We start from the raw sequence: 16,098 nt of genomic DNA on the forward strand, positions 1-16,098 counted from the left end.
GTAAACTCTGCTCGGCGGTTAGTAGTTTGTCGGGCGAAGCAAACGGGTTCGCGCCCGTAGACACCGCAGAGCCGTATCCATTAGGCGTGCGTGCAAATATCGCGTGGGCGCGCACGCGAAACGCACGGACCGACGGGCGTAGGCAGATAATTGTTTGTCCGACCGGAAGCTGTGTACATCGAAGTATGCGCACGGCCTGGAGAAGGACCGCGTTTGGATAGCGCGTCTGTGCACGTGTCCGCGATCGCAGAAAGCTCAATGATTTCCTCGTGAAATACGTGTCACGCTATTTGGTAGATTTTGGCAAAAGCTCGTGTTGGCATAATTTATAATTTCTTCGATCGTTCAATTTACGCTTCCAATCGTGGAGTCGTGGATGTAGAAGAAGAATCGGTTCCCATTTTACGAAGATTGAAGATCTAAAGTGCCGAAAATATGAAAAGAAAAACGATGAAAATAGCGACATCAATAATTCTTGTGTCTAAATTGAAATAATTTCTATGTACATTGCGATGAGAATAATATTCGATTGAGATATTAATCACGGAAAGATAAAAACAACTATACGCGAAGCGGAGAACCTATCTCGGTCGCGCGTAGTTTAAGCGCGTAACGTGATTCCTGATAAATCGTCCCGTAAATCGTTGGCACGGCGTCAATCTGAAATAATTAATTGACTTTCCGATTGTGCGAGTATTGCCGCTTGCGTAACGAGAGTTGCCGCTCGCGAGCGCAATCGTTAATATCGTGCTAATTTATCGCCTTATACATGAGATTGCGTCGCGTCTAGCGTACTTTGGAGTCGGCTTTTACGAATATTAAACGCCGCATCGGAATCACGCGCATTCTATCAAATTAAACGGCCTCGCATCCGGTATTACGCGGCTTCTGGAAAGAAATTTCAAAGGATTTTTTTCGATATTATTACGATATCTTTCACCAACTCGATAATACATGTTATTGGTAAAAGTTGTCTTTGTTCCGTTTCTTTTTGATCGTTTGGAGCTTTTACGCAGTTGTTACTATAAGGTCTCCTTTGTTTTTTCGATATTCATGTATTATAAATAGCGCGTTTTTAACTTGATGTCGCGACGCGAAGAATGATGCGCGGAGAGACAATGGCTCCGACAATTTCGAAGGCTGCTGGATATTAATGCTCTGTTCTTGTTCTTCTTACACAGCCTTAAATTGGAGTGCGAGAAACTGGCCAGTGAAAAAATAGAGATACAGAGGCATTACGTGATGGTAAGCCGGGAGAGAAGGATGAGAACGTAGAAAGGGGCAGCGCGTTACATATACATGTACATACACATATACACGTACGCATATATACACACAGAATCATATAAATCACCTCGCCGTTGTTCCCGGATTAAAATGCATTCGTTTTCGTCGCGCGTGAATTTGAGAGCGATATCGCTCGGTCGCGGTCGAGCTATTTCAATTTTCGCGAGCGAATTGCGAAGAAGCTAAAAGAGACGGGAAATTATGGAAACAAAGCCGATTTGACTTTGCCGAGATGAATTTTCCGAACCGCGACGTACCCTTCTAACGCTTTTTATCGTACGTTGCAACGCAATTGGAATAAAAATGACGCGGATACGCGCAAAATAATGTGTCAGAGGTATAATTCTGGGGGGCTGCGTACAGAGAAGGAAAACGCGAAAACGGTGAAATTATCGTCGCGTCGAAAATACGGGAACGCGGAGAGAAACGTGGACGAAACGCACCCACCCTCGCGTTATCGTCAGGTATACAGTCGTGAAACAGCGACAGGAGCGGCGAGCGCGATGCACCCGAGCGTTACAAGCATACGAACGCATTCATTTGCCGCGATACACAAGCGGTTTTGTCGGCTGTCGTCACCGCGAGATTATTTTCCCCCGCTAAACAAAAATACGACGCGGGCTTGTCGTCGTTAAAAAAGTTATCGCCACCGACGACGGGGTCTTTGTCCCGCTCCGATGTCACCGTCGACGGGTAACATGGTGGTCGGCCAAGTGAATATTAATATGCGCTTTAACGCGTCGGGGAAAAGCGCGGCGCGACGAGGATTAACTCTTAATGAACCTGCGCACTGCCGCTGTCGATTCTCGTATTGATTTCGTATTAACTTTCTTTCCGAACGAGGGGTGGATTAAGTGCGCGAATTTTCTCACGATTATACACCTCTTTCGCAGAATTATTAATTATCGCTCGACGAGAATAATATTTTCGTCGTTTCGCGTTTAACAACAAGTATCTGAAGCGCGCGTCGCATCGTTTGTATTTACATACGGCTTCGTTGTTAATCGAACGCGACGTAAATTCGACGGATGCGTTTTTATGAATTATTCGCTCGCAATCGTGACGCTTGCAATATTTTCCACGATCCACTTTGATAAACATGAAATTCATACGCAGATACACGCACACACATATATATATATATATATGCATATACACAGACACGCGTATACACAATGGCCAGTATATAACAATTATAATCAATGTTTGTTGCGGCTGCACTAATTGTGTGTTTTTAATGGCTTGGCTGTGCACCACCCCTCCGCAATATCCCTCAATTTGGGGGCGTGGAAGGAACGAATTGGTTCGGAAGGTTAAAAGAACACGTGCGAAAAAATCCGGGGATTAAACGAATCGTTATGTCATCGAACGACGCGTTTCAAACGATGATGATATCGCACCCCGCATTCGCCACGGAACCCAAGTCGAACCCTCGACTCGTTGATATCTCGATAATCCCTCGTTTAACGGCGTTATATATTCTCTATATTGTGGCCGAAACGTGCGTCACAAGACTTCCCCGATGCAAAGCGAAAGATAGAGGCTCCCCGTGCTCTCCTTTATTTTGCCTCCACAGCTTTTGAATGTCGCCTGCACTTACTAATGTTTAGCTTACACGTGTGATTTCCTGCTTGTTCTGTCCAGTATTAAGTTGGAGCTGGAGAAACTCGCCCAGGAGAAGACGGAGATGCAGCGCCACTACGTCATGGTGAGTCCACAAGAGCTTACAGAACCTATCGCAGAACAAATCGACAATAAATTATATTTGTCGCAAAAAAGGGATTAAACGACGCGACGCGTTTTTCTCGTTTCACACCTAGAGATGATTCTTCGTAGTCTATTTTATCTCTTGGCTGAAGCGATACAAATAAGAAATATTCTAACTCACTTGTTGAATTTGTGCCACGATATAATTGAAATGTAATTTCTATAGAAATATCTATTTATCTCTTTTTTATTTCTTTTTTATCTGTTTTTATTAAACTTTTAATTTACATTACACGTTTTAAAAACTTGAAGTGTGTATTTTTCGAAAATCTGACTCGCGATAAAATATTTGTCTTGCGCTATAAGAAATAATTTAGGCTTACATGGTGCGCGTGCCACGTTGTTTCTTGGCCATTGTGGCTCCTCTTCTGGCTTTGTTTTTCAGCTTTGTCCCGCGAGGGTACGTACACGTAGACGCTGGTAGAGTCGCGGCTTACTTTCGCTCGTAGATCTTCGTTATCGCGATACACCGTCGCCGTGTATGCGTCTTCATTAAGCTGCGTGAAGCGTGAAGAGGTGCGCCACTTTCTTCGCGGGAGGTCGAAGAGTACCGCTTTTAATTTCACACCAGTTGTGCCGACATCTCGACATCTACATTTTTTTCCCATCTTTCATATCAGAACGGAAAGAAATTAGAGAGAGGTGCGTTTATAGAGCGTTTATCTTGTCTGTCGTGTAATTTCCGAGTTATAGAGTCCGCAGAAAAGCACAAATCTAGATCTTTGCTAAAGATTAAAAAACATATATATACACATCATCTTTACATCTTTAAATTTTACAAATTTATGACAAAAGTATTTATCGTTTCGAGCCGACTGTTTTTTTCTCTCTCTTTCTCTCAATCGAGGAGCAACGGAAGCACGCATCTATTTGCGGTCACATCGTAAGTTTATGGGCCGGAGTTCGTTGCCCAAAGCTCGCGAAGCGTGCATTATAGGCGGGCGATAATTTATAGGCCGTAGTCTGTGCGCGGCCGCGCGTTCGATGCAAATAACTTGATATAAAATGCGCGGCGCTCGCTCTCGCGTGGACGTGGCACTTCCGCCGATTCATGCCGACGCGAAGATTAATCGTGCGATCGTCTCACGTACGTACATACGTACGTACGTAGCGTGTACGTCCTACAAGAGCGGCGTTGCCCAGGTACGCGCTCTCGCTTCCTCGATCGATCGATCGATCGATCTTGGCGTCGATCCCTTTATTCGGCGCGTACGGTCGATCGGCCGGCGATTCACGTGCGCGCGTGACAGCCTTTAAAATGTATACATATCACACACTTTATATCCCACTTTCGTTCATATATAGCGCGCGCACGCTTATTGTTCCGTTCACCGCGCGGTAACGTGCATACGTCGGCGCGAAACAGCGAAACCACGGAATGCACTTAATCAAATTTCGATTGACGAGCACACGAAAGCATATTTATTGCGCTATCGTTCTATCGCGCCGTTTTATCATTGATGATTGATTACCGACGTAGCAAGAATTTATCGTAGTATCGAGTTTAGGCCGGCGTTAACTAGCAACAGGTATGTACATACGTGCTCGCGTCAGTCGGCTAAACGGCTTTGCGTCGCGCGAATCATCGATTCCCGCGACCGTACAATCGTAGCGCATCCGCCCTTCGTCATCGATCACCGGGCGAACGTCGAGTTAAAGTATCGCGTTACGGTCTTACTCGATAATCGCATCCGTAATTTGCATCCAAGATGCAAGACCGTCGTCTCCTCGTTAGATTATGATGATTTTCCCCGATTACTACCGTGTTTATGTCTCACGAGTAATATAGTCGAGATATATCTCAAACAATCGCTCGTATAAAGCCATTTCCCGTGTCTAGTTTCCCTGGAATTTTTCACGCGACAACGCGGCATCGCGTATTCACCCAGTCGCACGAGAAGGATGCCCCGGTACGAGTCGTTATACAATAGTACGACGGCCACAGGGTATTACGCCTTTACGCCTTTACGACTCTTTTATGTAATTGTGCTCGTGGACTTTTACGAGCGCGCGAATCTCGAGCGCGACGGGAGACCGCCGGCCGCGAAGCACTTTGTCCAACGGCGCTCGCTCGATACCACCCGATACATTAGTATGAGTACGTCCTTCGTTTCCGCTGGCAAAGTGCGCGCACTAACCGCGCTAGTCGCCAGTCGAGTGATTCTCCGAACGTCTCCATTAGATGTAAAAATGGCATTAGGAACGAAAGGAATACGGCGCGTGTTCAGGATGAGAGGATTAAAAGCCCTCTGCGCGATACATTTTGCTTGAATTCGCCGAATCATTTCGTCGTAGCGTGAATACGCGAGCGTAAACAGTTATCCGCGTATGTAGTCGTACGTTATGTTTTTCTTGATTAAATCAAAGCTTCGAATCGACCGCGGGATGGGGCTACATCGAGGACGAAATTTGCAAGTCGTATGCGGTCAGAGTCAGATGTCGGCATCGCCTAAAGTGTGTTCGTAACAGGAGCAATTTCCATTGAGGAACGACGGAGGGTACGATAAGGATCTCTCTCTCTCTCTCTCGCGAGAGAGAACGATCAACAACATATGTAGATACCAATCATGATCGATATCGTCTGGAGAATTGAAAAGGTTCTAGAATTGAAAAGGGATTGCGGGAATCGTTTTCGCAATCAAATTGGTCACGAATCGACGAATAAGTTTTCAGCTATAATGATGCTGTAATAATCTTTTACGAGTGGGAGAGAATTCAATTTGAATGCTCGATTTATCTTCAACTTTAAGAGCAGAGATGAAAAGATACACCGGGATAATAAAAATACACACACCTGAGATGCTTTTCTCTTGGCTGGTATAAAAAAAGATTGCGCGATGAAATGTATATAAATGTCAAAAGTACCGATAGCATCTCGGTAAATATTTCTAGCTGTTGTTATCGAGTTTATACGTCTTCACTCTATTATCGTAGCCGACTGTCGCTATTTACGCTGTTCCTCTACTCGTATTAGATGTCTCGACCACGGAAGTAGCGTTTCCAGTCTCGCGATAATTAAGATCCTGATCTTCCAACAGTTTCGTCTCTCTCCTTAGCAAAGTCTATTAATTAAAAGCCAATTACTTCATTGGAACGGACTCTGATGGTGAGACAATCTTTGTGCAATTCTGCACTTTTTAACTGTTTTCCTCTTTCTCCTCATAAATCCGTCAAGTTATACAAGAAAGAGAGAAGTCAAGTTATGTTCCAGACATTAAATATAAAAAAAAAATTAGTTTAAAAAATATAAGATTTATTTGAACAGAAAAATGTAACAAGAGAGAGAGAGAGAGAGAGAGAGAGAGAGAGAGGAGGGGGGGAGACATGAGAAAGAGAAACATTGTTAATAGATTTTTTAATCGCTTTTCATTTTTATTTGTCCTCGCGACATTTGAGTAAAATCGCGGTAAATTTAAATATATAATTACGTTATATTATATGCTAACGTAGGTTACAAGCTTTCAGCGAAATTATTATTTTCGCAAGAACAGGACCGATTGAAATATACATTTCGCAATTTATTGATAATGCTCGTGAGCGCGAATGGAATAAAAATATGGGCGAATTAATTTATATTTAAAAGCAAAGCGTGCGCGCGGCCAAATTTCTCTCTCTCTCTCTCTCTCTCTCTCTACATTTGTATTTTCTATATGTACATTGTAGCGTTCACAATTTACAAAATAATCGTAATTTCGAAGATAAACCGCGCCGAATGAATATCGAATTATTAAAACAAACGAGTTTAATTAATCGCTGCCTGTCCGAAGCAGGTTCGTAAAATATTCATTCAGACGAATTTGCTCACGTGTTTAAAGTATTAACGATAACTCTACCGCATTGCGCGAAATAGATATTACCGGTGTTGCTAAAATCGTAAATGCCGAGAAGATTGCGTTCGATAGCGTGAGACCGTCTTCGACCGCGTTTCGGCCCCGTCTAACGCGTTTATTACACACGTCTACCCCCGTATCCGCGAGAAAAACTCTAAACCGACTGTCGTAGCTGCGCCGATATATTAAAACGCGGTTTAGTGCGCTCTTTACGACCATCGGGCAATAAAGTCCGTTTCACAACGGTCGTTGATTCTGCCGGGAATAATGCGGCGACTATATTCAAAACGCTCGTTAAAATCGCAAACTGCCGGATTTTCTCCTCCCCTTCTCGGCGATTGTCGTTACGCGCTCCTTTTTTTTTCTCGACGCGTGACCGCATCAAGAAAACGCGACGCGCAAACTCGCCAAGGACCGACAATAACTCGGTACCGCTAAGTACGCGCGAACGTTATTCCATCGCGAATCTTTACGATCGGAAATCTCATGCGTGCGAAATGAGAACCGCTGCACGGTGAGCGAATTAGTTAAAGCCAGCCCCGGCTGAGTCTTGTACACACGATGTAGAAACGATGTTACGAGAAACCGGTCTTTGCTCGACACTCACACGCACACGTGTACTCTGCGCGCGCGCATACAAGTCTCTCTCTCTCTGTCTCCCTCTCTCTATCTTTCTCTATCTCTCTGTCTTTCTCTCGGAGAGGAAGGCGGCGAGAGAGAGAGCTGCTCCTTTCTCGTCTTCCTTTTTCTCATTTTCTCTCGACGCGCTTATCCCTCTTACCGACTGGCTGCGGTCTCGCATTACGGCTCAATTTGGTCCGCTTTTCGTAATCTCGTAATCTCATTTGATCGATATAATCTCAACCCTGCAATCGCAAAGGGGCTCTTAAAGGATCCTCGACGAGGCGTTCTTCCCGCGGCCGTCATTACGGATTCAAGCAACATCTTGGTGTACGAAACTCGATAATCCGATTAATCATACGCGGAATGGCTTTGTCTTTTCTTTTTATTTTATGCGATATTTATACGCCAATTTTGATTATTATTTGCACTCGAATCGCGTTACGAATATGGCTATTACGTGCTGAATAAGATGGTAATGAATTCTTTCATCATTAAAATAAAAATATCATTTTTCTATGCGCATAGTACCATGTGACATTGCATTCGTGGCGCAAATTTATTGGAATATTCCTATCTTTCTGATTAACGGAAAATTTGCGTACAATCTTTAGAAAGGATAAGATGACAAAGCTGTATTGTAAATGCGTGAAATGGGTTCCGTGTAAGCAACCTTCCGGCAAAGTTCAGCTTTTGCATGAAAAGACCGCGTTACGCAGTTTATGCACGCATCACCTTACGCTTAACGTCGACGTCGCTTTAACGAAACGCATATAACGATGTATTCAGCTACACAATTATGCTTACACTAATTACGTGTAATATCGACATAACTTGTGTAATTATGTTCTAATCTCTTTGTTTCCTTTACTTTTGCAGTATTACGAGATGTCGTACGGGCTTAACGTGGAGATGCACAAACAGGTAAGGGATTTAATTCCGCTTATATTATTCAAAGTATCGTCGAAAGCAGGAAGAACTATATCGTCGTGATCGATATGGGTTTGCGGTGATTTATTAATCGCTCGGTTGGCACGTTGCGCGCACAGGCTTTAATCCGAAATTAAAGGGCCGAATGAGGAGAAAGCTCCGATTACAGGGTGTTTGCGACCCTCCGGGATCTTGGCTATTGAATAAATATGTAAACAAGGTAATAACATGCAAATAGCGCGACCGGGGTTGCCGGGGTTTGCTTCTTGTGCAAAGTCGCGCGCGATGAAAAGAAGAAAACAAGCGGATTCGCGCAACTTTTATTAGAAACTATTGAGATCTCGGTGTTTTCGATAAAGCACTCGAAGTGAATCGTGGAGTTTTTTTTATTTATTTTCGCGATCGAATCAAATAAGGTTCTTTGTTCTTTTTTTTGCATACAGACTAGCGTCAAACTCTACGTATTATTCTTGAGTAAAGATTCATTTCGAAAATCTGCATTACAAAGATTTCGTAGTCAAATTTCTTTTGCATTGTATCCATATTCATCCTACCGAACGGCCAATTTGAATTTTTTATTTTCTTGCACGTATGCATTCGTTGACGACAACCACCGCGAAACGTTGATTTCATCTTCTTTCGAAGCGGTCCTTGCTTCTCTTTTTTTGGGACGACGAGAGAAAGGTGGTGCTCGATCGAATAATTTAAAGTCGACGAGGCTCTCGCGAAGGCAAAGGAAGAATCGCGTTAATCGATCGGCAACGAGATTCAATCTCTTAATTATAGAACACGTCGTTTCGAAGTCGAATATTTAGCGAGAGCTGACCGCACAATCCTTAATCAACTATATATATAAATCTTGTAAAAAAGTTGCATATTTTTGTAATTGCTATCTTTAAAGCAGTCTTTCGATTCGTCGTTCGCGACAAGTTTGACAAGTATCTCGTTTCGAAACCGATATACAAATGGATTCTCATCGAATTATCGACAAGCCGGCAATATCGACGAGACGTAGCTTCCGAGTGTCCTAGAGAAGGCATTCTGTACACGCTATTGAACAAGAATCTCGATCACGTAGAATGAATGGCGATTCTTCTTCTCTTCGTCTGCTTTGATATTCTCTCGCCCCCTCATCTACGCCTCCTTCATAATCTATCTTTGGCGTAGGCGTGCAGCGACGTGTAATGCTCACGTTTATTGAATATTTAGCAGCTGTGTGAGCCCGTTATTTTCTCCGCTCCGCGTACGTCCGCTTTGTGTCTCGCCCATTCTTTTCATCTCCTCTCCTTTTTCCGGCAGGATGCGTCCCTCAAATCATGAATAAGACCTCGCGACAGGTCTACAGAAAGCTAGTAGCGACGCAAGTCAGGTAGCAGGTTACTTATCTCCCATCCTAACGAGAACATATTCGAGCGAATAATGTGACGTCGACGCGTTCGCGAATATCTATGACAGATTAAATGGTAATTATACGAGTTTAATTAAAATGTGTCTAATTAAAAATGCGTCTAAATTGCTGCCTCGATAAATTTGTATATTATAACATTTACATTTTAAAATTGGATAATAGAGAAAAGCAACATGTGAAATATTGACACGTATGATGGCGCGAAAGGAAAGAAGGATAATATTCGGAAAGACGATTTTTCCATACGATCGAGACGCGGATTTCCGCTAGTAAGTCTACCGCGTCGCGGTAAAGTTACATACATATTAAGGTTGAATGAGGAGCATAACTCTTTCAAGACTTTCTCCACGTGGATATTCGTACGAGCTACGTGGAACAGGCCGCAAGATATATATCGTGTGAAATGTGGTATCGGAGCGATGGAATATAAATTCCGATAGGAAATCGCAATACGCGCGCGCGCGATCGTGTCATATCCGCCGTTTTATGCCCCGATATCTTGGAGATAAGCACTCGAGACGCGCGCGACGCTCTTTGAAATACGACGGTGATGGCGTCACATATTTTCCCGCATCAGGAGAGACGATGATTATTATCTCCGTTATAATTTTAATTCGTTTGGGATTTATCGCTTCTGCTAGCCGCGGACGGACGGGGATTTATTATTATCAGACGATATTATCGCGTGCGCGCGCGCGATTCACATGCTCGTGTACGATGTATGATATCTCTCTCTCTCTCTGTGCGTGTGTGTATCCGGCCTCATATTTATAAAATCGAAATACCGTACCACCGCCTCGTCGACACGCTCGCTCCTGCCACGCGGTACCGCGATTAATAGCCCGCGCGTTTATGACGAGGCCGGGCGTTGTCGTTCGCGGGCGCGCAATGGAAATAAAACAAAAAAAGGGACGAGAGAGAACGGGCGGGAATGAATAACGGATCCGACGATGCGAAAGAGCAAAATAACGCGGACGCGCTGGGGATTTATCGGGGTGTTACATTAACGCGCCGAACAGCCCGGTAAGTGTCCGCGCATCGAGCAAACGCGTCCATTCTCTCTTCCACCCGCCTGGAGGGGGTTATTAACGTCGCTAATTCTCGGCAATTACTGTCATCATCGTCAGCCGTCTGACCGCAACCGAGCTGTTACGTTTTCCTGTTACACCTGTACGATAATCATTGTCAGCCGGAATCGCACGATTGCCGGATAGTTTATGGATGCGTGTATATCGCACATCTGCGTTGATCGCAAATAAGTTTTTCAATCGGTTATAGCGTGATTACCAAGAGATCGGTTTTATATCGAGGAACAGACATTTATATGTTATATGAAATACACGTATCTACAATGTAATTGTCAAAAAAATTGTCCATTTCGAAATTGATGGATCAATCGAGAGATAGATAGATAAAGAGAGAGAGAGAAAACGTAGTACAGTTACTCGTGTAATATTGACATTACGAATATATCGACTGGGTATTGTTGAAAAATTGATGTCAAGAATATTTAGCGACGGAAAAATGAAATATCGGTGCCTTATCCGTATCATTTTTTCCCGCATCGATGGAGAATGGAAAATGTCGCGTCATACGATGGGTATCGTTTGATTTTGACCCGTTTCGTCGTGTGTCATCGGCCGATGATGATGACCACGCGGTCGCGCTTTGTTGCGTTGGATGGCGATCACGCGCGCCCCACGTTTTTATTTGCAGGAAGCGATGCGTATTGTAAACGCTTTCAGGCATTACTCTCGATTTTACTAACGCTATTACCGGCGATTCCGCAGCTGCAGTACGTGTCGGGGCAGTTGGAAAATTCACGCATGAAAAGTACGGGCGGCCACCACGAATGATTCGATTTCGTTGTTTTGTTCGATTCGCTGGTTCACGTCCCTCACCCTCGTTCTCCCCTTCTTGCCCGCGCTCCCCTTCCTCCATCGCGCGCGTTCTCCATCCCCCGGCGCTTGTCCCCCACGGTTGTCTCTCCATATCCATCCCATATACAGTGCGCTCATTATTCATTTATCGGTTTAACGAGCATGTCCGCGATAAAGCGTCGCGAAATATCGATATCGGATGGTCAATACCCGTTCGGCTCGCGGTCCCTTGTTGGCGCGTGCTCCATCTTTCGCTTGGAAAAAAATAATCGACCGATCACAATTTCGCGCGATGTATCCGAAACGAATTTTCGTTCGACTCGTCATCGAGACGAACGACGATATTGGAATATAAGCAATGAAATGTCAAAGAAATCGTCGAGCGATTTCGAGATTGGTCGAATGAACGAGTCTGTAAAACCGTACGATTCGATATTTTCCATCGAGAGCGTCGGGCGTCGCGTCTAGAAAAAGAAAGGAAAAAATACGCGACGCACGAGGAATCTCGTCGGGCGCTTCATGAATAACTTCTCAAAAGCGTCCGGTATCCCGTCATCCCTTATTCGTGAGAGAGAAGGAGAGAGGCGCAAAGAGAGCGAGAGAGCGAGAGAGTAACTGCGCGAAATGTGTGCGCAGCCGTCGCTTTTTTTCCCGTTTTTATTGTGTCTGCAGTGCCACTGGTTTGATCGGTCGGGCCGCGCCAGGTGGAGGCGGAGGAGCAGATGGTGATTGAGAGGAAAGCGGGCGGGGAGGAACGAGGAGAGAGGTAAAGGGAGAATCGCCGCGCGGCGGGGGCGTTCGTGGGCAGAAGGGAGAAAAAAGAGGGCGAGTCTGGGTCGTCGCGACGAGCGGAGGAACGAATGGGTCGTTGATGTCAGAGGGGAAGAGGGTGGAACAGGGTGCGCGCCGGAAGGGGAAACCCGGGAGCCGCCGCCGGGGTGGAGAGGGGGAGTGAAAGGGGGAAAGGGTGAAGGCGGCAGAGGGTGAACGGATAGGTGGTCGGTTGGGTCGGCGGTGGTTGACGGTGGGGACGCGTCGGTGGCAGTGGCTCCGGCGTTGGTTCGGGAGGGAAAAAGCGAAGAGCAAAATTTGCTATCGGAAAAATCGAGCTCTCCACGCCACCGCCGTCGACCTCTCCACGCGCTGCGCTCCTCGTTTTTTCTCCCTCGACCCCGCCCAACCACGACTCGCGCGATCCTCCCCGATCTCCCGTCGCCACCGAAACCCGGAGGGTCCCTAGCGAGAGGTACGTCGCGTCGGTGTGAGTTTGACATGGCGCTCGTGTATATCGCGCAGCTTGGCGGAGAACGGTTCGCGATATGTGCACAATAAAATATACACAGAAATGTCTATCCTCGCTCGCACTCGTGTCTACGTCCTTCTTTTCTCGGTGTCGCGAGAGAGCGCATCCGCTGGGAGTACATACATGTACGTGTAGATATATACTACATACATGTGTGCGCGTGTGCGACCATACACATCAACCGGGTGTGCTTTCAGCGCAGGAATCCGCGATATCGACGGGGTTCCATGTACCCGATACACGTCCTCTCCATACTTGCGATCTCTCGACACGATAAGTTCTTTCAACCGCGGGCACCGCGCGGCCCCGATCCCTTTTCTCTCCTCCCGTCCGCGCGCGCAATATGTGCGCGCCTCTTTTGCCCCGCGGATACGAGGGATGTTGCTCGGAGACGTTGCGATCCGCGGATAGTTTTATCCATCGCGAATGGATTTCGCTGGCGCGAGAGTATTGCGAATCGAATCATGCTTTTTTCTTCCTCGCCAGTGGAAAGTCGAGTATTTACCTCAAACTCGTCCAGACTGTTGTTCTAGTTCTGATTTATCTTATCGGAAATATATAAAAATCGTCTCGCGTACATAATAAAAAGTTTAGTTCCAATCGTGTTATCTTTTCTCATTTTCTCCTGATATACGCGACCTTAATTAATTTTAGTTATCTAATTCGCGTCCACGCGATACAAAAGATTTGCGCAAATATTCGCGGTAATATCTAAAATTATCGTATGATTTATTAAGCGATACAAGTACACGGTGCGCGGGCGGTCATGAATTTTTATTACGATCTCTTTTTTCCGCTTGGCGTTTATATCGAATTCAAGGTTCCGAGAGCTCGGATGAAACACGAGGGATACGCTTAATTTTCGCGTCTCCAAACGGGCACTTAAATTTCTCGCAGTAAAATTCGCGGCGTTACGCGGGAAATAGCCGGGTCGTTAACTCGGGATCTTAAAGAGTTGGTCTTCGAGGGAAGGGAAGAGTGAGAAAGAGAGAGAGAGAGAGAGAAAAACGTTATGTGTGTGCGTGCTGCCGAGATACTCTCGGGATTTCAGATCCATGTAGACGGCTCTCGCGACCGTCCCCAAGGGAGTCGTAACTACCTTCTGGCCCTGATGTCGGTGGCGGCACCGGGATCGCTTTTATCACTCGTCTTTCACGACTTTTACGACTGACCTCCGTTTCTCTCGTCGCGCCTTCGTTCCTGCGCGTTTTGCGCGGCACGTTCATGCGACGTTTTCATGCTTTTTCCATGTTGTAAGCACCGTATTTAAACCGCGAGCCGTAAAACTCACCCGGCGCGTGTATATCGCGCCGTATCGCGACGTGCACAGGTGCGGCGCGGTGGGTGGTCTGCAAAAGAAAGGAGATTCCGGTCTCGCTCCATTATCATCATCTCGGACTTTATCGAACCTGTCCTCGAGACTATCTTTATTCGAGTCTCGTTGGACGTTAACTATACGCGATAAGATCTCCATTTTGTTATTACGCGCTCTAACGTTTCTCATTCGCTTATCGAGAGATTACACAGATCTTTCGCTTAGATCGTTTGCTAATGAAATAAACCATGAGGGGCATGTTAAACATGTTTAGTGATTAAACATGTTTGTATGTGGAACGTTCAAACGTTCTTGATATCATTCCGTGAGTTGAGCAAAGTTACGTGAATGCAGGCGAGATAAGAAGTTTTCGCTCGGCCAATGTTAGTTCGAACAAAAGGAGAATATCGGTGCGCGAATTTAATGTGCGCCCGGGGATATAGATTGGCGACGTTACACTTCCTTGCGGGTATATTTACATGCTTACTCTATAGTTCGGAAGCAGCAGTTCCCGAATCCAACCTCTGTCGACTTTATTCAGCCAAGCCCGGCACTTTTATCGACGTAGAGACGTTAGCGTTATGTCAGCTATCAAGGGTGGAACGAACACCCTCGAGCTCTTTCGTGCCAGGAGTGTCGTTAAGAGATCACCCTCTTTGCCTACTTTATCATTCTTTATATCACGTTACCTTATCCATCTTTAGGTTTCCTTCCTTCTCTCTCTTTCTCTCTCTTATCTCCCCTTCGTTTCTCTCTTTTTCTCTACGATTTGCCACATTTATTTTCAATGAGTTTAAGAGCGAGGAAGAGTGCCAAAGAAAAGAAAAGAAAAGAAAATGATAAATATCGTCAAGTACTATGTTCAACGTCACGCAATTATCTCGAAATATTTCATCTTTGGTAAAAGAAATAACTTGTGCTTCTCGGATCTAGAATTCAAATGAATCTCGCAGAGTTAAAATTTATTTCAAATCTTGAAATCTCAAAATAAATTCTATTTACTAGATATATGGTGTGTTTTTTATCTCAAGGTAATTTATTCTTTCATCCTTTATGATATTTACGATGCAACGTTAAATCGCGCAATTTTGGTGTTTCTCATAATGCGAAAAGAGTCGAAAAAGAGAGACGGACAAACAGAAGGTGGAAAATTCGGGACGAGAGGGAGCGAGATATAAAGGAAACTGGCGCGCTTAATCACTGTATCATATGACTGAGTAATTGAGTCTGCGAATTGCCGGAGGCAGGTTTCACCGCACCGCTCGGTCTTCATCTCGCAATTAGCGTTAAGTTAATTGTACTTCCTGCGCGAGCTAACCCCACGGACGTTCAGTGGGTGGAGAAGGAAGGAAGCGAGGAAGGAAGGTAGTCTTGTTTTCTCCGGCATTCGCCATGCCAACGGAGAATTACGGGGGTCGCCTGGCGACGATAATTTTCTTGGTGTTTCGGTGGGCGGTCGTAAAGTCGAGTCGACAATGCGGATTGCCGTCGACGTCGTCGTCGTCGTCGTCGTCGTCGTCGTCGTTGTAGTTGTCGTTGACGATGCTATGGCGAATGCGTTCGAGGCGCCCGAGCGTCACGGTAGAGAAGTGTCAAGACACTGGCTGGTGGAATGAGGCCAAGAGGAGGGGTGGAGCGCGCGGGGATGGGGGAGCGAAGGCGAGGGAGACTCTTAACGAGGCGTCTTAACGGCATCCGTAGGATAAGGCGAGACCCCGCTCGCTGCCACGGCACTAATTTGCTCGCTTTGCGCCGCG

General features: G+C 45.6%; 1 protein-coding gene across 9 annotated transcripts in view; it reads left to right on the forward strand.

Annotated features, from left to right (window-relative positions):
• LOC145964277 (transducin-like enhancer protein 4) overlaps positions 1–16,098 on the forward strand; it is a 66,463-nt gene that overhangs the window by 16,805 nt on the left and 33,560 nt on the right. For 5 of the 9 annotated variants that reach the window (XR_014436403.1, XM_083086859.1, XM_083086886.1 and 2 more), the window contains exons 3-4: positions 2,932–2,995; positions 8,385–8,429. Coding sequence is in view for 8 of the 9 variants with exons in the window: in XM_083086859.1 (XP_082942985.1) it covers positions 2,932–2,995; positions 8,385–8,429 (109 nt within the window). In the remaining variant the exon portion in view is untranslated. Of the gene's footprint in view, positions 1–1,181; positions 1,246–2,931; positions 2,996–8,384; positions 8,430–16,098 lie in introns of those variants that run through there. The other 4 variants (XM_083086866.1, XM_083086928.1, XM_083086893.1 and 1 more) reach the window with 3 other exon arrangements.

The sequence above is a fragment of the Camponotus vicinus genome, unplaced genomic scaffold (genome assembly GCF_025532165.1).
Source record: "Camponotus vicinus isolate PSW18456_S1 unplaced genomic scaffold, iyCamVici1.0 SCAF_1, whole genome shotgun sequence".
Taxonomy (NCBI): Eukaryota; Metazoa; Arthropoda; class Insecta; order Hymenoptera; family Formicidae; genus Camponotus; species Camponotus vicinus.